Genomic DNA, 22,479 nt, shown 5'->3' on the forward strand with positions numbered 1-22,479 from the left:
AGCACTCCCTCCAAAGACAACGGGGTCTCGTCTGTTCCGTGCAGCCGCTGTCCCACACGGGAACGCGCCCAAAGGTCCATGGCTCGGCGCCCGTCCGTGCCGACTCCTGAGCCGCTAGCTATGGGAGCGAGGGTTTATGGCTACTTCTTCCTTATTTGTTTCCTGCTCCTAACCAGGTGTTCCCCGACCTTCTCCCCGCCTCCGTGAGCAAGGACTCTCATTAGCACCGACTCTGTGCTGCGGGCAGCGCGGTGAGAACATTTCAAGATGTTCTAAGGAGACAGAGCAGCAAGCCAGGGACGCCCCAAGCCCGGCTGCTCCACGGGGCCCCGGGGAGCTCCAGATCGGAATTTGGAACGGGAACGTGAGCGCCGGAACTTCTCGCCCGGCAACGACCCGGCGGGCCCCGCCGAAAACCCGGAAAGTGGATTTTGTCCCGGAAACTCTCCCGCGGGCTGGCGGCGGCTCTCACTGAGCATGTGCGGGCGGCGCTGCGCATGCTCCGTCGAGGTCCGGTTCGGTTTCTGTTGCGGGATCCGCGGTGTCTCCTAGCGTAACCGGAACTGTCCGTCGCGGGGCCGGCCTCCCTGTGCTCGGGCGGCTTTGGCACAGTCTCCGAGCCCCCCCGTCCCTCATTCCCTCTTCACCCCTTCGGCGCGCCTGCCCTTTTCCCGAAACAGCCGTCATGAGCTCGAGGCGGTCGGCGGCGTCTCCACCGCGGTGGCCGCGGCTGTGGCTGTTGTGGCTGCTCCTGCTGGGGGCGGCCCCCGGCCCGCGTCCGGGCGCCGCTTTCTACTTGCCTGGCCTGGCACCGGTCAACTTCTGCGAAGAAGATAAAAAGAGCGACGAGTGCAAGGTGGGTGAGGCCCGGTGGACCTCGAGATGCCGAGTCGGCCGTGGAAGCCGCCCTCTGCCGGGGAGGCTGGGGTCCGAGGGGAAGGGGGCGTAGCCGTGGGTGGGGTCCGGCGTCTCCTGCAGCCCCGGGCGCGGTCCGCTGGGGCTTGGAGGCGCCGGCATGGTCCTGCACGGGGTTAGATGCTGGAGGACTCGGCCTCAGGCTCGCTTCCCGGCCGGCGGGCCAGGTCGCTCCGGCCACTGGCTTCAGTTTTCCTGGAATCGGACGCGTGCGTGTCAGCAGCGAGCGTCCCCGAGTGAAGGTGGCCGCTCACCGCACGGTGCCACGCACTCCGAGCGAGTGCTTCATCCCACCGGCGCTTCCCGTCACTTTTTATTTCGTTGCTTCCTGTTTCCTTCTCCTTCACTGGAACCCTTGCTTGGTCATGAGAGCTTGGTCTTCCTAGGACTTTGATAATTTAACTTCCCGATGAACAGTTGGTTCCTTAGTTATGGAATATAATACCGTGAACCGCGTAAACTGCATGCAATGAAGAGTTGCTTGTAATGGTTGGAACAGTTCATTTCTACCTTTTCAGTGTAAAAAAAAAAAGATTAATATACACAATTCCACTATTTAGTGTCGCTGAGATTGTTTTAAACACTTAAAAAGAGCAGACGGCAGGAGAAACGGGTGTTTCTTCCTAGAGCAAGTCTTGAAAACGTTGATCTTACAGCGGTTCTCAACCTGTGGGTCACGACCCCTTTGGGGGTCGAACAACCCTTTCACAGAGGTCGCCTGAGACCATCGGAAAACATATATATAATTACATATTGTTTTTGTGATTAATCACTATGCTTTAATGATGTTCAATTTGTAACAATGAGATTGGGGGTCACCACAACATGAGGAACTGTATTAAAGGGTCGCGCGGCATTAGGAAGGTTGAGAACCACTGTAAGACCTTCACACTCAAGGTTTTCAGTTTAACTGCTAGCAAAAGAGACATAAGAAAAAGTAAACTTTTAGATTATTTGGCATAGGGCATAATGGTATACATACACATTTATTTTAAGTTGGTAAAACAACGTTTTGGGTTTCAGGATCTCTTTGAAACCATTAATTTTAACAATTCAAATAATCGTTTGGCAAACTTTTACAATCAATAAATAGGTTTATTTACTACGTTTGATTTTTTTAATCTGGTGTTTATTTTATTACTGCAGGCTTTACAGTAGCTGTTAATATTGAGCTTATTGTAGGGCATTAAAGAAGCTATTAAATTTTTCATAGCATTTTACAGTTTCTGTTTAAAAATTTGGATCTCTGAAAATGTCTAAGGATCTTTAAGGGTTTACTCAAGTCAATATTAGCACCTGAAACTAACTCTCATACTTTGTAATGCAAGAAGCTTTCACTCTGAGTGTCTGACTGAAAGAATATAGTGCTTCCAAGTGGAAGGAAAAGCTAGTCTCACAAGCACACTGTTTTTTTTCCACTAAATATTTTAGTAACCAGCCTTTAAAAGTTAGTATGTGATATTTAAATTTAACAGCAATTGTGTACTGTATTCCTAGTGCCTCAGAGACAAAAAGTATATCTCTGTCTTCTAGGAACCTCAAAGTAAAGGGCATAAGATTATGAACAGATTATTGAAATCTGATATGTTACTGAAGATGTATGTCCAAAGTGCCTTAAACAGAAAGGAGGAAACATCTGTGGATTGGAGTCTTCAGGGAAAGCTACAGAGAGGAATTGACATTTGAAATGGACTTCAGAAAGTGATTATGAGTGAAATTTACAGGTGGTCTGCCAGTTAGATGATTTTTGTTTTTTCAAGAGGTCCTACTTTAAGTAGCTACTTTTTAGTTGACTTTTGGCTAATTTCAGAGACCTTTGGGATTTTTAATTTTCAAAGGTATAGGAATAAAACAGGCAAGGCATATTTTTCTGAAATGTTTGGATATCATCTTTGTTGCCAGCTGCTTTCACATATTGGTCAATGGAAACAACTCTGACAAAAAGAAAGATGTACTTTTAGCAGTTTTTGTTTTTTCCTACAAATTGACTAACTGGCTTAGGGAGTTTGAAGTAAACTTTAATATTTCTTCTCTGCCACTCAAAGAAGAAAAGCAGTAAACAGTTTAACATTTCATTGCTTCATTAAGTGTATTAATTTTTTTTTCTCATCTATTCTATATTTGTTAAGGACAGTCTTGTGTATACTATTCAAAAAAGCTGAGGGGACTTATTTTAAATAGTAGAAATGGGAGTTGTGAAATGAGAATAATTATTTCCAGAAGATGCTATTAGAGTAGAGAATCAAGAGTTCGATAAATAGGGCAGATCATTGATAGTTTCCATCAGTTTTTCCATATGTAACGGGATAATCATAGTTGCTTAATATATACTTCCCTTGAAAGATGTGCATTTCTTAGAGGCCAAGTACAATATTTGTCATCATTGTGATATTATAAAATATTCATAAGTGCAGAGATGGAACAAGTATGGATATCTTCAGCATAAATATAACTTATGTAGTATAGTCTTTTTTAAAATTAAATTTAGAGAGAGAGAAATATCGATTTGTTGTTCCACTTATTTATGTATTCATTGGTTGATTTCTGTATGTGCCCTGACTGGGGATCAAACCACCGACCTTGGCCTATCGGGATTAAAATCTAACTAACTCAGTTTCTGGGCCAGGGCCTATGTAGCATCCTCCTAATATATAAAAAGCCAGGGGCCGTCACGACCGAAACAACTGGATGGACAACCGAGCAGCAGGCTGCGTGGGGCGACCAGACCGGCAGTGGAGTTAGTGAGGGACGACCAAACGACTGAACAGGAGGCTGCGTGGGGCGACCAGGCCAGCGGGGGGGGGGGGGGGGGGACAGTTGGGGGCAACCAGTCTGGCAGGGGGGGCAGTAAGGGGTGACCAGGCCAGTGGGGAGGACAGTTGGGGGTATCAGGCCAACAGAGGGGGACAGTTGGGGGCGACCAGGCCAGCAGGGGGGGAAGTAAGGGGTGAGCAGGCTGGTGGTGGGCCAGTTAGGGGGAACCAGGCTGGCAGAGGTGGGGGGCAGTTGGAAGCAACCAGGCCGGCAGAGGGGGGCAGTTGGGGGTGACCAGGCCTGCTGTGGGGGCAGTAATGGGCGATCAGGCCAGCAGGGGGGGCATCTCGGGGTGATCAGGCTGCAGGCAGAGGTGGTTAGGGTTGATCAGGCTGGCAGGGGCGGGCAGTTAGGGATGATCAGGCAGACAGATGAGCAGTTAGGAGCCAGCGGTCCCAGATTGTGAGAGGGATGTCCCACTGCCAGTTTAGGCTCGATCTCTGGGATTGGGCCTAAACCGGCAGTCAGACATCCCCTGAGGGGGTCCCAAATTGGAGAGGGTGCAGGCTGGGCTGAGGGGACCCCCCACCCCTGCATGAATTTCATGCACCGGGCCTCTAGTAGTCTTTATATGTACTGTAAAGTTCATACCCTGAATTTAGTTCACTGTATATAGAGAGACCATCAAAAGAACCCTGAGGATTTGGTCATTTTCTCCTTGCAAAATATTTTATGTTCAGTTTAGTGGCAGAGGAACAAAAGTTCAGTGAACATGAAATTCTACTTATATTGCTCTGACTTTTGATTTATAATCTTTATTAGCATTCATAAATGCTGTGACTATTCTGTGGCTTACTTTGTTTAGCTTACTGTTGTTACATGTACATATATTTGAATAGTGCACATTCTTATTGGTTTTTATTAACTACTAGAGGCCCAGTGCACAAAAATTTGTGTGTGTGTGGGGGGGGGGTGGGCGGTCCCTCAGCCCGGCCTGCGCCCTTTCACAGTCCAGGACCCCTTGGGGGATGTCCACCTGTCGACTTAGGCCCGCTCCCCAGGGGAGCAGGCCTAAGCTTGCAGTCAGACATCCTTCTGGCAGCCAGGGAGCCCTTGGGGGATGTCCGACTAAAGGCTTAGGTCCCCAAGGGATCGGGTCTAAACTGTTAGTTGGACATTCTTAGTGCTGCCACGGAGGTGGGAGAGGCTCCTGCCACCACCACTGCGCAGGCCAGCCATGAGCCAGCTTCTGGCTGAGTGGCACTCCCCATATGGAAGTGCACTGACCACCAGGGGGCAGCTCCTGCATTGAGCGTCTGCCCCCGATGGCCAGTGCACATCATAGCAACTGGTCATTCTGCCATTCAGTCAATGTGCATATTAGCCTTTTATTATTATTATTATATAGGATGTCCCTATTTCCCCCTTTTGCCTCCTCTACCCAGCTCTTGCCCCCCACTTCTCTCTGGCCATCACCATACTGTTGTCTGTGTCCATGGGTTGTGCATATATTTTCTTTGGCTAATCCCTTCTTTAAATTCACTTCTTTAAATTTGTATTTTCAGATAAGTGCTTATAACTGCACTATTATATATTTTCTATTATATCATTTAGAATTAAGATATTTTTTAATTGAACCCTTGTAAATTTTAGCACAATTTAATAAATTATGCTAGAAGCAATTAGATTTTTCATGTAATGCATACACATTTCAATTAGTATTTTATTAATTTTTAATTTTTTAATATTTTAATTTGAAATAATCTCATACATGTAAAAAAACCTATAAAATACTACAGCATATTATATGTACCATTCGCCCAATTTATTAGGTGTTAATAATTTAAACATAACCATTATATAACTAACAAAATTTGGAATATATTTTTCTTATAATCTCTTTAATGTTACTTAACCCATTTACTTTGTTTTTGTTAAACTTCACCCAAGGATATTTTTCCATTGAATTTTAGAGAGAGTGAAGGGAAAGGGAGAGACACATTGATTGGTTGCCTCCTGCACATGCTTTGATAGGGACTGGGGATCAAGCCAGCAACTGAGGTACATGCCCTTGACTGGAATCGAACCTGGGACCCTTCAGTCCATGGGCTAATGCTCTGTCCACTGAGCAAAACAGGCTGCAGCTTAATTCATTTACTTTTAATCTATATGTGTCTTTATATTTAAAGTGGGTTTTGTTTTTGATTCATCCTCATTATCTGTCTTTTAATTGGTGCATTTATGCCACTGACTTTCAGAGTGCTTACTGATAGAGTTACTGCCATATCAGGCGGCTTCTGGGGCTTCTGGTGCAGGCCTGCCTTGCCACCCGGGACGGGAGACCGGCCTGCCCTGGATGGCGGCACTCTGGCGGTTCATGCTGTCCCGCCCTGCCTGCAGTATGCAAGTTAGCCGCCATCTTTGTTGGCGGTTAATTTGCATATTGTGCTGATTAGCCAATGGGAGGCATAGCGAAGGTGCAGTCAGTTACCATGTTTATCTATTATTAGATAGGACTAGAGGCCTGATGCATGAAAATTCATCCAAAAGTAGGCCTTCCTTCCCCTGGCTGCTGGAACCGGCTTCCCTCCGGCACCTGGGACCCGGGCTTCCCTCCTCCAGCCACCAGCAGACACCTGGGACCTGAGCTGGCTTCCCCCAGTGGCCTGCAGGCATCCAGGACCCAGGCTGGCTTTCCCCTAGCCCCAGCTTTGTCAGGAATGACGTCTGGGATGACGTCCGGAAGACATCCAGTATAATTAGCATATTACCCTTATTATAGATACTAGAGGACTGATGCATGAAATTCGTGCAAGGTTAGGCCTTCCTTCCCCCGGCTGCCAGCACTGGCTTCCCTCTAGCACCTGGGACCTGGGCTTCCCTTGCAGCCCTGGCTTTGTCTGGAAGGTTGAAGGTCGTCTGGTCTAATTAGCATATTTCACTTTTATTATTATAGATAGTATTTCATTCTATTACTATACTATGGTTTGCTTAACAATTTCTTGCTTGCAGGGCATTTAGATTTAAATAGCTTTGCTAGAGCCCTAACTGGTTTGGCTCAGTGGATAGAGCGTCAGCCTGTGGACTAAAAGGTCCCAGGTTCGATTCCAGTCAAGGGCATGTACCTTGGTTGCAGGCATATCCTCAGTAGGGGGTATGCAGGAGGCAGCTGATCAATGTTTCTCTCTCATCGATGTTTCTAACTCTATCCCTCTCCCTTCCTTTCTGTAAAAAAAAAAAATCAATAAAATATAATAAAAAAATAATAATAAATAACTAAATAGCTTTGCTAGAATGTATTTAGCAGGAATTACTTGCATATTCCCAAATATAAAATTACTAGTTCAAAGCTAGAAGCAATTTTATAGCTCTGTTTAATATTACCAAGGTTCTTTCAAGAGAGATGAGTTTGCTTTACCAATGCCATTAGCTAAATGATTTCATGTCTCCACAATATTTTAAAATTTTTATTTATCAACTTAGTATCTATGTGATGGTGTTTAAAACATTTAAAAAATAAATCAACTGTCCTAACCAGTTTGGCTCAGCAGATAGAGCGTCGGCCTGCGGACTCAAGGGTCCCAGGTTTGATTCCGGTCAAGGTCATGTACCTTGGTTGTGGGCACATCCCCAGTGGGGAGTGTGCAGGAGGCAGCTGATCGATGTTTCTCTCTCATCGATGTTTCTAACTCTCTATCCCTCTCCCTTCCTCGCTGTAAAAAATCAATAAAATATATTTTAAAAAAATAAAAAAATACATCAACTATTTATTGTATTGTGTGTTTACCACCCCAAGCCAAGTCTCCTTTCATCACTATTTATACTCCCTTATACCCTCTTCTCCTTCCTCCCACCCCCTTTACCCTCTGGTAATCACCATGTTGATATCTGTGTCTATGAGTGTGTGTGTGTGTGTGTGTGTGTGTGTGTGTGTGTGTGTGTATGTGTATGTGGTAAGTTTGATTTAAAAGAGAGCCCATAGAACTCTAAATTAAACTATTGCCATTAAAAAGGTTTTATGGTTGATTATGTAATCAGTCTTTCTAAGTATTTCTTTAGAATTTACAGTCTTGATTTAGGGTTTATCTGTAACTTCCTTAAAATGTGTAATGTAACAACTTTTTATGCTTGTAATAACTCCTTTGGGGACATTTTGAAAGCAGGAGTGAAGTACTTAAGTACCCTGTAAGGCTCTTTTAAGTTATGTCAGTAATATTTTGGAGTTGGCCCTCTCTAAGGCAAATTTCCAGAAGGAGAGGCACTTAATTAACTTTTGGATGAGGAATAAAGAAGTTTAGAGAGGAAAGTGACCTTAAAATTAATCAAATATTGCCCTCTCATAGTACATTGCTATTTTAATGATAAGAAAATTAAATCCTGTAGAGATTCCATGAGTGCCCCTAAGAACATATAAATAACGTTGTCACTTTTACTTTCTTGAGTGTATGCCTTGTTTCCCCATCTGGATTATAAATTCTTCGGAGGCCACGTCCCTGGGGCCAGGGGACCTGAGGCTGCGCCTCCCGGCCGGGACTGGATCTTGCGTAATTTCAAGGCACGCGTGGGTGGGCAGGGACTTGACTCTGGGTCCCGTGGCGCATCCCAGACTCTGACAGGAGGGAGATTTTCATATACATTTTACTAATTTTCTTTCATCTCTGACACTTCTATTACAGGGAAAGGGCAAATAGCAATATTAAAATATTTTCTCTAATTAATTCCCTTTTAATGTGCACGAATTTCATGCACCGGGCCACTAGTTGCTTGATAATAAGACTAAAAGTCTGCTTTCAACTTTAAAGCCTTTTCTTTTTTCAACTCTTAATTGTGACAATTTTCAAAATTCAAAAATGTTGAAAGGATAGTATAATGACCTGTATATCCACCAAGGCCCCTAGAGTTAACAGCTGTTTATATTTTTCCCTATTTGTTTTATCTGTGTGTGTATTTATATTTTAACCCTCATTTGAGGATGTGTTTTCTTTTTTATTGATTTCTAGAGAGAGAGGAAAGTAGGGAGGGAGGAGAGAGAGACAGACATTGATGTGAGAGAGAAACATCGATTGGTTGCCTCTCGTAAATGCCCTGTCCAGGAATTGAACCTGCAGCCATGTGGTGTTTGGGAAGATGCTCCAACCAGCTGACCCACCTGGCCAAGGCTGTATTTATATTTTTAGGGATGAATGTCATGATGTCTGTAGCATACTTTTGCCTTTCATCGAAACCACATAAACTCATTAGTGTCTCATTTTCTTTCTCCTTCCTGTCAGTTTTTAACATTTCCTCTTTTGCCATATTACAAGGATCACATTCTTACTACTTTTCAAATTTTCTTGTTTCACTATAAGGATCAGTATTTATTTATTTATTATTATTATTATTTTAATACATTTTATTGATTTTTTACAGAGAGGAAGGGAGAGGGATAGAGAGTTAGAAACATCGATGAGAGAGAAACATCGATCAGCTGCCTCCTGCACACTCCCTACTGGGGATGTGCCCGCAACCCAGGTACATGCCCTTGACCGGAATCGAACCTGGGACCTTTCAGTCCGCAAGCCGACGCTCTATCCACTGAGCCAAACCGGTTTCGGCAGGATCAGTATTTAAAACAGTATTGTAGATGTAGTATATTTACAAATGTTGCAAATTGCTCTATTTTATGTTAAAGATATTATTACTTTTAATTTACATTTCTTCGCATGTTTTAAAGGAGATGATAATCCTTAAATTTTCAGATTTTTACAATTTAAAAAAGAAGAATGAATGAAAATGCTATAAAAATAGTCATGATAAACTGAATATCCAAGGTGTGTTTTGATTAGTTCACTGAACAACAGAAAAAGGGTCCATAATATGTGTGTGTGTGTGTGTGTGTGTGTGTGTGTGTGTATACGAGCATTTGGATTCTGATGTATCTTCATAGCAGTGAAAATTATAATTAGTGAACATTATTTTTTCAGAGTAAGCCATCAACTGGAATTTGGCCTTCACAACAGTTAATATATTTGTGTATTCATGCATGTTGTAATGCTTATCTTTTTAGCTAAAATGACCAATGATAAGGTCTTGACTGTTTTATGCAGAGACACATTTTCTTTGTGTGTTTGAGATGGTGTTGTCATTGAATTGTAATTTCATTTGAGTAGAAATTTAGGAGTTGCTTATGACACTATTTTCAGTACTATATGAAGACTAATGTCTTCCATCTTACAACATGAATATTGAATGAACATTTTAGTGGATAAGCAGTGTAGTTTAGATATTCCCGATTCTGAATATCATAATTATTTTATTTATTTGTTTTGTACTTTATGAATGTTAACTCATCAATACCCCATATGAGGTAAATACTGTTATCCCCATTTTGCAAATAAGGAAACTGAAGCACCCATGAGGAAACACATTGTTAAATAACTTGACCGAAGTTGCACAAGTAGAATTTGAATCCAGGCAAAACTGGCCCCAGAGTCTGTACTCTTACCTCTTATGTTTTGTTGCTTTTCCCATGGCAATGTATTATTTGTTTGTTGTACATCAAACATCTTGTCTTGCTTTAGGATGTTAACAAGTATAGAGGATAGGCTGACAACACTAGTGAATGAGATTAAAATGACAAATGTGGCTTTATGCCATTGCAGGGAGCTTCATGATCACGGACTCCAGAGGCAGCCATAGCGGGCTAACTATAAAAATAGCTTGTCCCAAGTAAATAACTCCTTATTTAGTTGTTTTTGGTTAGCACACTAATTGCTTACTTGCTTTTTCAACTAAAGAATTCTGTCATGCATAGCAATGAATTCATGCTAAGAGAGTGGGTATGTGTTTTGGGTTCTGTGGGAAAAAGAACCTGAAATATACCTTGGAGAAATTTTGGGAGCTTTGGTAAGAAGATGTAGCTTTAAATTAGCCTATATTTCCTAGGAAACTGATACAGCTTTTCTTTCCCTCCCCCATTGTTGAACTTGATCTCATCTTGTAATTTTCTTTGCTGTTATTACCACATAGTTCAGCATTCTCAAAGCGATCAAAGCAGCCCTCCAAAGTTAGCCCATGTTGTCATTGTCCATCTTCTGTTTGTTTACGATTACACAAGTGCATGGGATTCTATTTCTGGTATAGCTGATCTAGAAATTTCTTACCAACTTGATAGCATGTCTTGATTGCAATGAGAATGTTTTAAAACAATTAAAAAATATTTTTTGTGCTGCAGAATGAAATACTGAGTTTGCAAATCAGGTTTTTAAAAAACTATATTGATGTGGTGAATGATTTAGTTAAAATATTTATTTTTTTAAAAATTTTAGAACTTAAAAGGCATTTGGAAAATATTGGCTACATTTGCACCTCTAAGAATTATTTTGGTGTAATTTAAATGTATATAAGTCCCACTTAGTGAATGGTTTTATAAGAGAATTGTTACAGTGGGTTGGATATAATGAAATTTCACATTTTATATATGTCAAATTCATTTTAAATTCTAAGCATGACTTAAGTTTTGATTTCCAGTTGTTTATATTCTAATTCTGTGTTTCCTTATATTCAGGCTGACATAGAGCTATTCGTGAACAGGCTTGACTCGGTGGAATCTGTTCTTCCTTATGAATATACGGCGTAAGTTTTCAGCTTGGTTTTTATATAAAATTTTATGTGACCCATCAGAATTTTGTGCATTTAGAATTTTATTTTCTCCACAGATATAGGAAACACATTGTTAAATAAACAGATATATATAAATTTACATGATTTTAAAAATGTATAGGGCCTGAAAACATTTTTAAATGGGTAGTCTTTATTATTAAAATGTAAAATGTGTTTTTTATGTCACTGCAATACAATAGAAGCAGAAACCTAAACAAGGGATTTCCTTTTTCATCTGACTGGGCAAAGAGCCATTTTGTTCTCTTTTAAGTTTTTTAATAATGCCCCCCCTCCCATTTTTAAACAAAATCATATATGCCACATAATCAGTCCCCAGAAATACTTACTTTAATGTCTGCTCCTCCACATTTTTTCCTCTGCATATTCTAACTTATATAACCACATTTATACATTTTAAACAAAATAGGTTCATACTATTATACCTGTTTGCACCTTGGTTTTCTCACTGAATCTTTTTGGGCATCTTTTCATGTTAATACGCAACTACCTCGGTATTTTTTTTTTAAATATATTTTATTGATTTTTTTACACAGAGGAAGGGAAAGGGATAGAGAGTTAGAAACATTGATGACAGAGAAACATCGATCAGCTGCCTCCTGCACACCCCCTACTGGGGATGTGTCCGCAACCAAGGTACATACCCTTGATCGGAATCGAACCTGGGACCCTTCAGTCCGCAGACCGACGCTCTATCCACTGAACCAAACCGGTTAGGCTTACCTCAGTATTTTTAGTAGGTGTTCGTTATTCCTTTGTGGAGATTTGTGTCCATGTATGATTTGTTTCACTAATTTTCTGTTTCTGAACATTTGGTTATTTCCATTTTTTAATATTATTAAAATGCTGCATAATACCCTTTATGCATTTGACCACTTTATATCCCATTTGGTGTAGAACATAGTTCTTAAATTTTAGTTGGCTTCTAAATTTCTCTGGTATCTAAGAGTTTTTTGGGGGAAAAAAATGCGTTTAGGAAAAAATACACACACAAAAAAGTAAGAGTATCCTATAAGAATTCATGTTCTTAAATATGTATGGGAAGAGAGTACAAAATTCATGAATAGATGAACCATAATTTATAGTAAACTATTCGACACTTGAATGCTTTTTCTATTGTTTATTATATAAACAAACATCTCTCGTTAAATCTTTGTGAATATTCTTGGGAAAACTCAATGGATCTCTTAATCTAGTAGAGGGAGAGTCTTCATTTTGGGCTTTCCCAGTCCCAGTTTTTTTATCACCTGAGATTCATTTTCCTCTTAGGAATCTAACTGATTTGTAGCCATCACTGTGCTAGTCTTAAGTACTTCCATATCATTCCAGTGTGAACACAGAATTGTCTCTTAGTTGGTTTCTTTGTTGTTGTTTTCTGTTTGTTTGGTTTTGTGTTAATCCTCACCTGAGGATATTTTTCCATTGATTTTTTAGAGAGAGTGGAAGGAAAGTGGAGAGACAGAGAGTAACATCAATGTAAGAGAGACACATCAATTGGTTGCCTCCTACACACAGCCCGACGGGGGCCTGGGATGGAGCCTGCAATCGAGGTACATACCCTTGACTGGAATCGAACTGGTCAGGGCTGTCTCTTAGTTTTTTAATAGCAAAGTTGAAAGTAGGCTGTAATGTTTAAATAAAACTTTATTAAAATCTGGTTAGTAATACAAAGGAATTACAACACAGAGAGAAGCTTACAGCTGACTCCATTCCCAGAGGGTCTCTCCAGCCATGCTTCTCAGATTTGGAATATGTTGGCCAGTATATCAGGATGAGGCAGAAACCCAAGGAAAATTGACTCATCTTCCTGAAATGTCATTATTAAGTAAAGATTTGGATTAGAAAGTTAAAACAAAAGGAGATAAATTATGTAAAATTCACTTGAAGAATAAGGATATAAATCACTTTATCATTGGAATGAAAAAAATACAATGTGTTATAAAAATTTTATAATTTACATCTCAGTGTAAATATTTAAAAATCAAAGCATTCTAAGGCATAATTTTTAGGTGTTGGGCTTTTTTTGTTTTGGGGTGATGTGGTACATGGAACTTGGAGTATGAATATATTTCTTACTCATCTATTAGAAGTGCTATAATGATCAGCACCTAATCTTTATTTCACTGTTTCCTTTTGTATTTAAAAACTTAAATATTCTTTCCCCCAGGTTTGATTTTTGTCAAGCATCTGAAGGAAAACGCCCATCTGAAAATCTTGGTCAGGTGTTATTTGGGGAAAGAATTGAACCTTCACCATATAAGGTTTGTATTTAGTGTTATATGTTATTTAATTGAGATTTTTCCCTTACAGAAAATGTTGAGATAACTTGGCTCTCATAGCTAAAGAGGAATTAATTTCTCTTTTGCATACAGAAATAGTTTCTTGTGTTTTTTAAAAAAATATTTTTTTATTGATTTCAGAGAGGAAGGGAGAGGGAGAGAGAGAGAGATAGAAACATCAATGATGAGAGATAGTAATTGATCGGCTGTCTCCTGCATGCCCCCCACTAGAGGTTGAGCCTGCAACCCGGGCATGTGCCCTGACAGGAAATTGAACCATGACCTCCTGGTTCATAGGTTGACGCTCAACAACAACCTCTGCCAGCCGGACAGAAGTACGTAGTTTCTTAAAGTTATAGTTTAGAAGGATCCCTCCCCTTCTCACGATATGTCATGGATAAGTTCGTCTTAACAAACACTCATACAACCAGTATTATAATGATAAAGTGGCAGCCTGAAGCACAGTGCTCAGACCCCTGCCTCACCTTACAGAGGGACCTGGAACCCAGCCATCAGTCATGAAAAGTAGCCCTCAGCTGTTCCATATCTCCTTCCCCTCTTTGGGCTCAGTGTCCATAGACTTTCTCTGTTAGCAAATATAGCAGGGCTTTGACTCCTTAATTGGGTTTTTGGGAAGCTAGCCTTTCTGTTTTGACCATTGAAAGTATATTTGGAACATCTTTGATATATTTTTAGGACATCAGTTAAAACAATCCATGCACAATAAGATATTCTCTTCAAGATATGTACTCATCGTCACCCAGAATTATTCTATCCTTTAAATCTAGTATCTTTTAAGTCTATTATCCTTCTATATTGCTCAGTCCTGTGTACATTTTACATCTGCTCTCTTGCTGCACAAAAAATAATGGTCTCTCTTTTTTAGAAAAATTAAGCTAGTCTAATCTAATAAAAGGGTAATATGCAAATTAACTGTCACTCCAACACAATGATGGCGGCACCCATAGCAGCCTGGGCAGGACGCCAGCGTCCTGTGTCCCGGCTGCAGAGGGAGGGAGAGCTACAGACACAATGCGGGGCTGCTGGGCTGGGGGCGAGCTCCCTGCGGCTGCCATGCAGCTCAGGGCACGCCCCCAGCCCAGCGGACACAATGCAGGGGGGCCTCTGCTCATGAGCTGCAGAGGAAACACCTTTTCTGACCGCTCATTGGCTAAGCTCCCTGTACACCACCACTCGCAGTGTTCTTGGTAACTTGGGTAATAAGAATCCAAGAAGGTGATCTAGGGTTTTTCCACCACACTCCTGGAGGAAAAACGAAGGTCCGCTGCTGGAGGGGCTAAGAAATGTCATATCCTGCCCTAGTCGGTTTGGCTCAGTGGATAGAGCCTCGGCCTGCAGACCGCAGGGTCTGGGTTTGATTCTGATCAAGGGCATGTACCTAGGTTGCAGGCTCCTCCCTGGCCAGGGCCCAGGTCAGGGCTCATGCAGGAGGCAACCGATCAAAGTGTACCTCACGTTGATGTTTCTGTCTTTCCCTCTCTCTCCCAAGCTCTCTAAGAATCAATGGAAACATATCCTCAGGTGAGGATAAAAAAAGAAAGAAATGTCATATCCTATAAAGACACATCTTGAAAATGCCTAAAGAAAGTTGTCATTTTTTTGTGGTGAAGGGACTGGAGTCCGTGTCGATGAAAACACCTTGGCGGCTGCAGCAGTTGTAGCAGCAGCGGGGTGATGGGGCTGGTGCCTTCCCCTGATCAGCCCAGTCACCTCCCACAGAGGGAGACCAGGCTGTGGCTAAGGCCTGCTCCCCATGGGGAGCGGGCGTAAGCCATCAGTAGGACATCCCCTGAGGGCTCCCAGTCTGTGAGAGGGGGAAGCTGGGCTGAGAGGCCCATCTCCCCCTCCCCACCCCCCCCACCCCCGCTTCCCAGTGCACAAATTTCGTGCACCAGGCCTCTAGTTTGTAATAATAATGTATCACTATATAAGAACAATAGTACAGAAGAATATAAAAACAGACTAAGTCTCTTCCTTCTAGTTTCACATCAGTTTCTTGGTTAATCTTTCCTGACATTTTCCACACACTTACAAGCATATATAAATAAAGTTAGATATGTTTTAACATATTCTGCCCAGTGCATTTTTCCTTTAACTCTCTATCTTGATCTTCTGTTCACATAGAGCACTCCTTTTATTTATTTTTTTTATTTAACTAGTGACCCAGTTCATGTATTCATGTACATTGAAAAATTAATTAGAAGAAATTTTTTTTTAAAATATATTTTATTGATTTTTTTACAGAGAGGAAGGGAGAGAGATAGTTAGAAACATCAATGAGAGAGAAACATTGATCAGCTGCCTCCTGCACACTCCCCAGTGGAGATGTGCCCGCAACCAAGGTACATGCCCTTGACCGGAATCGAACCTGGGACCTTTCAGTCCGCAGGCCGATGCTCTATCCACTGAGCCAAACCGGTTACAGCTAGAAGAAATATTTTAATATCGCTATTCGCCCTTTCTCTATAATAGAAGTGTCAACCAAATTCACGATCGACAATGACAGATTGAAATACGTGTGTGCAATTGGCACCATGTATTGCGCATGAGTGAGTCAACTTAGCCTTTTGTAGATATAGAACAAACTTGCTTATTAATTAGACCTGCTTTCTGATTTAGCTAAGCTTTTTTCAGCCCAATGAAGCACCCCAACTTCTCTTTAAGGTAATCGTCAGCAACACAGCAGTAAATATCAACATGAAGCAGATTATTACTGTCGATCACACAGGGATAAAATATTTAACTGTGGCAGTGTTTGACGATATTCTGCGCAGTGAGAAAACCTAAAGTCATTTTTAAGTTCCACCATTTCTTCTTTTCAGTCGGGTCAAGTTTCTAAACTTTCTAAATCTTCGTTTTCTGGTTAATGAAAAGAAAATAGGATTCTACCAAGTCTCCTATCTACCTACTCCAGGATTTCTGTGAAGATCAAATGAGATGAGGCACGGGAAAACACTTCACAGACATTTGGTTACAGTGTGAAATGTTTGCACCTGGCTATAAAGCAAGGCGTGTTCCTGGGCTGAAGAAACTGCAAGGAGGCCAGTCGCTAGGGAGAGGAAGTTGGGCATTGCTACGTGACATCATTACCCGACGCCCACAGCCACCGTTTCTGGGCTGGGCTGGGCTGTGGGACGCATTTTGCACCATGGGGGTCTTGGCAGTGTTGGCTGCGATTTGGTGGGCTGTTGCTCCGGGATGGTGGCGGGGCCTGTGTCCCACTTGGGGGAAGCCGAGTGCTTCTTTGTGGACTCCAGGTCCGCGGTGCTGTTTCACTGTAAATGGCCAGTGCGTGTCATGGCAGCTCCTGCATTGAGTGTCTGCCCCCTGGTGGTCAGTGCGTGTCACAGTGAAACAGGAATTTGGGGGGGTGAAAAAGACAAGTTTAGGAAATTTTAGAAATTAAGGGGACCATGGAAAAAGCACAGGGCTGCAGAGCGGCAGAAGGTATATTTCCATAGAATAGGGAAGCTAAAAAGCTGCAACAGGTGCATTTCCATAGAATGAGGGTGCTGGGAATAGCAGGTCTATATTTACAAAATAAAGGGAAGGAAGCCCCTCATCCAAAAGGAGAAGAAAGCCCGAAAGGAATAAGAAAACAATAAGGAAGGAGGGGAGGAAAACCTCATATGTCCCATGTGAAGTATACCTTTGAGCTCAGGAGTTCTATAGTAACCAGTCTAAGGGAATAGTGACCAATCAGAGGGGATATCAAGGCACAAAGATCGACAGCCTTTATAAGCTGTAGGAAAAAGGAACTCTGGAACTCTTTCCCTCTCCCCACGTGGGAGGCGAAGGGAGAGGGAGATAGAAACATCAATGAGAGAGAAACTGACCAGCTGCCTCCTACATGTCCCCTGCCTGGGACCAAGCCTGCAACCCAGACAGGTGACCTGATCAGGAATCAAACTAGTGACTGACTGGTTCATGGGTCAACACTCAACCACTGAGTCACACCCAATCAGGCTGAGCACTCATTTTAATGGCTCGACCCCAAGTTTTATTCCCCTGACAGCTCCAGCTCTTGGCTTCATATTCTTCTCTTCTATGGCTTATACCCAGTGGTTAGCTGCCTTCCCTACTTTCTCACTAAGCACCCTCATCTATCTCCCTTGGCACTTCATTACCTGAGCACCTCTCTGTCCAGCTAGTCCCACTAGCCCTCTCACTCCCTTTAAGCTCTCTACCTATACCTGAAGCTCTGGGAGAAAAGACACATAATTGTGCACGCTTAATTCACAAGTTTTTTATAGTTTCAACCATTAGTCTATCCTCTTAAAATAATCTAATTGGAGATTTTTTTACCCTAAAGATGCCAGTAATTTAAAAAATTTTTAAAACACAATAGATTTGAAGGTCTAATGGGATGAAGTCATTGGGAAAGGAGGAGCTCAAAGTGCGTGGACATGAGTTGTGTTGAGTAAGGCAAGCATCTTAATTGTGTAATGTCTCCCCAAGGTGATATTTTAAAAGATTACTTTAGGAGTTATTACATTCCTTTTTGTAGCATAGGTAATTTTCAGGCATATTTATTAAATTGTGCAATGAGCCCTGGCAGGTTTGGCTCAGTAGATAGAGTGTCAGCCCGAGGACTGAAGTGTCTCAGGTTCAATTCTGGTCAAGGGCATGTGCCTCTGTTGCAGGCTTTATCCCTGGCTCTGGTCGAGGTATATTCAAGAGGCAGCCGCACATCAGTGCTTCTCTCTGTGTCTCTCCCCCTCCCGCTCTCTCTAAAAATCAATGAAAAAATATCCTTAGGTGTGGATTAACAAAACAAAACAAAATTGTGCAGTGAACTTAAAATACTCCTATGTACTCCTATGGTCTCTCAGACCTAGCTTTCTGTTTATCTCTTGGCCTTCAGAAATGATGGGAAGGGGAAAGAACATTAGTAACACCTTCAGTGAACTTAGGTGACAGCAAGAGTCTCTAGTAGTAAAGAGCCCTTAACAGCAGTAAACAGGGAAGAGCAGCAAAATATTCAAACCCATGGAGAAGTTTTATCCCTTTGGGGAAGACTCTCCCTTCTCATCCCCCCCCCCACCCCCCATTACTTCCTTAGTAGGATTCCCCTCAGGGCATATTTATTTATGTGAAAAGACCATGCCTTGCTCATGCAAAAGACCCTTCTTTTAGGCCTAGTGCTAAGAGATCAGATTTTTTTTTAAGTGTAGTTTTTTTAAAAAATATATTTTTATTGATTTCAGAGAGGAAGGGAGAAAGAGATAGAAACATCAGTGATGAGATTGAATCATCGATCGGCTATCTCCTGCATGACCCTTACTGGGGATTGAGACCTCAACCCAGGCATGTGCCCTGACCAGGAATCAAATCGGGAACCTCTTGGTTCATGGGTTAATGCTCAACCACTGAGCCGCACCGGCCAGGCAAGAGATCAGTTTTTTTCAAGCCAGCCATAAATATATTGAACTATATTTTTCAGTATTGATTTTAATATTGATTCTTTGTCCTTTATTTTCCAAGAATTTAGCTTTACATTAAATCTACAGTAAAAGAAATGTTAACAAACAGCAACAAAATAAAACCCCAAATCTGTTTGCCATTTTTTACCTGTGATTTTAGTGGAGGTCAGAAAAACAGCAGTATATGACATTGTGTATGTTATGTGAAGCTGGAGCCACACTTCATAGGGTCATAAACTCACAAGTCTCACCATTCATATTCACTTATTCACTAGTTAACACACCTGTTGAATGCCTTTCATGTGCCAGGCACTGTGGTAGGTGTGGGGTATTGCAATGAACAAGATGAAAATCTCTGTCCTGGTGGATCTTATATTTTGATGGTGAAAAGGAGCAAACAAAATGATTACTAAAATATATAATAACATATAGTGTATAAATTGTTCATGTATAAGCTATTGAAAACAAATCAGAGAAGATAGTTCGAGAATTTGTAATTTTAAACAGGAAGGGAAAGTCTCACTAAGAAGGTGACATTTGAGCAAAAGACCTGAGGCAAGTGGGGGAGTGAGCCATGTGAATATCTGACGGGAAGATGTTTTAGGTAAAGAGAGGAGCAAATGAAATGGTCCCAAGATGTGTGCTTGCCTGGTGTATTCAAGGTACAGAAAAAAATTGGTGCAACTCGAGCAGGTGAGCAAGATAGAGAATAGGATATGACAGCAAAGAAGTAACAGGACCACATTATATAGTGACTGATAGGCCACTGTAAAGACTTTGGCTCTACATCTGAGTGAGCTGGTTAGCATTGGAGAGTTTTGAGTCAGCTTAGATTCAACGAGATCGCTAGGGTTGCTGTGCTGAGAATGGACCGTGGGAGGGGAGAGAAGAAGCCAAGAGGCCCCTTAGAACTCTTGCAGTCATTAAGATATATATGACCTGATAATGGCTCAGACTATGGAAGTACAGGGAAAAGGGTTACATGGTGATCAGAATCTCAGAAACTGGCTATATTTTGAAGGTTAGGCCCTCAGAATTTGCTGAGGGATGTAATGTGGGGTATGGATGGGAATGTCTGTGGAAAGAGCAAGTTTGGGGGGAATGAGGAAGAGTTATTTTTGGACAAGGTAAGTAGGGATGTTGACAGTTGAATATATGTGTCTGGATTTTGGAGGAGGGGGTTCAGGCTAGTACATATATTTGAAAATCATCAGTGTATAGATGGTATTTAAAACCAGGACTTGATAAAATTTCCAAGAGAGTAGGTAGATAGTGAAGAGAAGAATCCCAATGACTGAGCTTTAGGGCACATCCTGATGGATCAGGATGATGAGGATTCAGTAAGGAGACTTCATTTTAGAATTGTTGGATTACATGAGGTAATAAGTGTTTATTATTATGATTAAATGTCATTTTCAGGTGTGCTGTTTTCTTTCACAATTAAACACACAATTGACTTGCCTAAATCCAGTGAGCATTGGATTGAGGTGTAAGATTTGCCACTTTTCATGTAACATGTCTATTTCTGCTTAATTTAAGTATGATACCTATATCTCTAATCCTTTAGTTGTTTTTAAACCTCCACCCTTTAAAAAGAAACTAAAGGTTTATATAATGTTAAAAATATTAAATAATTGCATAAATATTGCTGTACTTACAGAAATGGCAATGCCTCCAGAGCGAATCTCTTGGCTGACAGGTGGCAGCAGTGGGCCACATTTGGAACATTTATTTGTCAGCGGATGCACAGAAACTGGTTTAGGCATTTTAATAAATGATGTACAAAAGGATGGACTACTTAGAAGTGAAACATGTGCAGGTGTTTTTGAAGTCAAATTTATTAAAAGGTACACAATTAGGGGCTATATATATGTAATTTAGTAAATTACAGCCTTAGAATACCAGGAAGTATTTTTTTTAAATTAAGACATAAATAATGTCTTGATAAAATAAACCTACATTTTATAATGTGTTGTGAGTGTCATTATTTTTACACACATGAAATAAATTCTAGACCCCAAATTGGAGGAATCTTTGGTTTTTAAACTTTGGTTTAAAAAATTATCGATTTTTTCAACCTTACTATTTGTTTCAGTTTTATTATTATCCTGAAAGTTGACCATTTCAAATGTGAGTAAAAAAATCATGTTTACCCTGATTTTAGACATCCAAATGTAACTTGTAACATCGCAGTCCATGTTATTCACTGCTGAATCTCCATTACCTAGCTACAAGGGGGGTAACAAACATCCATTAAATGAATATAGGGACATAAACACTTGTCTGCTTGTTACTAGAAAGCCTTCAAATCTGTAATTTCCAAAACATTGTCAGGAGACATTACTCTGGAGAGACTGATGTTCATTTTCTTCTACATGTAGTTTTTTTGTTTGTTTGTTTCATTTTGTTTGTTTTTTGCCTTCTAGGACTTGTTTATATTTAAAAGGTGGATTGATTGAAATGATCAAAAATAAAAATAAAAACTGTTACTTTTCAAAATAAAGAGGAAAAGAGTGGGAGAGAGAGAGAAACATCAATGATGAGAGAATCATTGATTGGTTGCCTCCTGCACGTCCCACACTGGAGATTGAGCCTACAACTAGGCATGGGAATCGAACCATGACCTCCTGGTTCATAGGTCGACATTCAACCATTGAGCCACGCTGGCTGGGCTTATTTTTTCTAATTTTTAAAAAATGTTAATTGAATTTATTGGAGTGAAATTGGTTAGATGATAAGTTTTGGAAAAACAGTAAGAGTGACTTTAAATCTGATTGAGCTATGACAAATTTTAAAATGTTTGTTATCAATATATTAATGCACTTAACTAATGAGACTAGTACTTTATGATATAGGTGTGAAGGATCTGGCTATTTTTACTTAATTTGCTTTCCATTTTATTTTAATACAGTTTACATTTAATAAGAAGGAGACCTGTAAGCTTGTTTGTACAAAAACATACCATACAGAGAAAGCTGAAGACAAACAAAAATTAGAATTCTTGAAAAAAAGCATGCTGCTGAATTATCAACATCACTGGTAAGACATGGAGATTTTGGACTTTTGACTTTTTCCTTTTCAAGATGAATTTGTTTCACTGAATGTGTAAATTACTTTATTGACTCTATAAAATACAGCAAAATTAATTTATTTCCTTTTTTTATTATTAGTATTAACATGAAGTAGTGACTTTTTCTTGCAAGAGGATTGCTGAAGTTGACAGCTTAGTGTATTACCTTTTGTGCTTAGATCACTTTTATATCTAGTACTTGTTTTGGTACATAGAGCACTTCTTTTATTCATGTACTAGAGGCCTGATGCACGAAATTCATGCAAGAGTAGGCCTTCCCCCGGCTGCAGGCACCAGCTTCCCTCTGGCACCCGGGACCTGGGCTTCCCTCCGGCACCCGGGACCCAGGCATCCCTTG

General features: G+C 41.0%; 1 protein-coding gene across 1 annotated transcript in view; it reads left to right on the plus strand.

Moving 5' to 3' along the window:
• Positions 1-486: 486 nt before the first annotated feature.
• TM9SF2 (transmembrane 9 superfamily member 2) overlaps positions 487-22,479 on the plus strand; it is a 66,551-nt gene continuing 44,558 nt past the window's right edge. The window contains exons 1-4 of the mRNA XM_059685030.1: positions 487-856; positions 11,216-11,283; positions 13,496-13,589; positions 21,963-22,090. Coding sequence (XP_059541013.1) covers positions 686-856; positions 11,216-11,283; positions 13,496-13,589; positions 21,963-22,090 — 461 coding nt within the window. The 5' untranslated portion in view covers positions 487-685. The remainder of the gene's footprint in view (positions 857-11,215; positions 11,284-13,495; positions 13,590-21,962; positions 22,091-22,479) is intronic.

This window comes from Myotis daubentonii, chromosome 2 (genome assembly GCF_963259705.1).
Source record: "Myotis daubentonii chromosome 2, mMyoDau2.1, whole genome shotgun sequence".
NCBI classification, from domain to species: Eukaryota; Metazoa; Chordata; class Mammalia; order Chiroptera; family Vespertilionidae; genus Myotis; species Myotis daubentonii.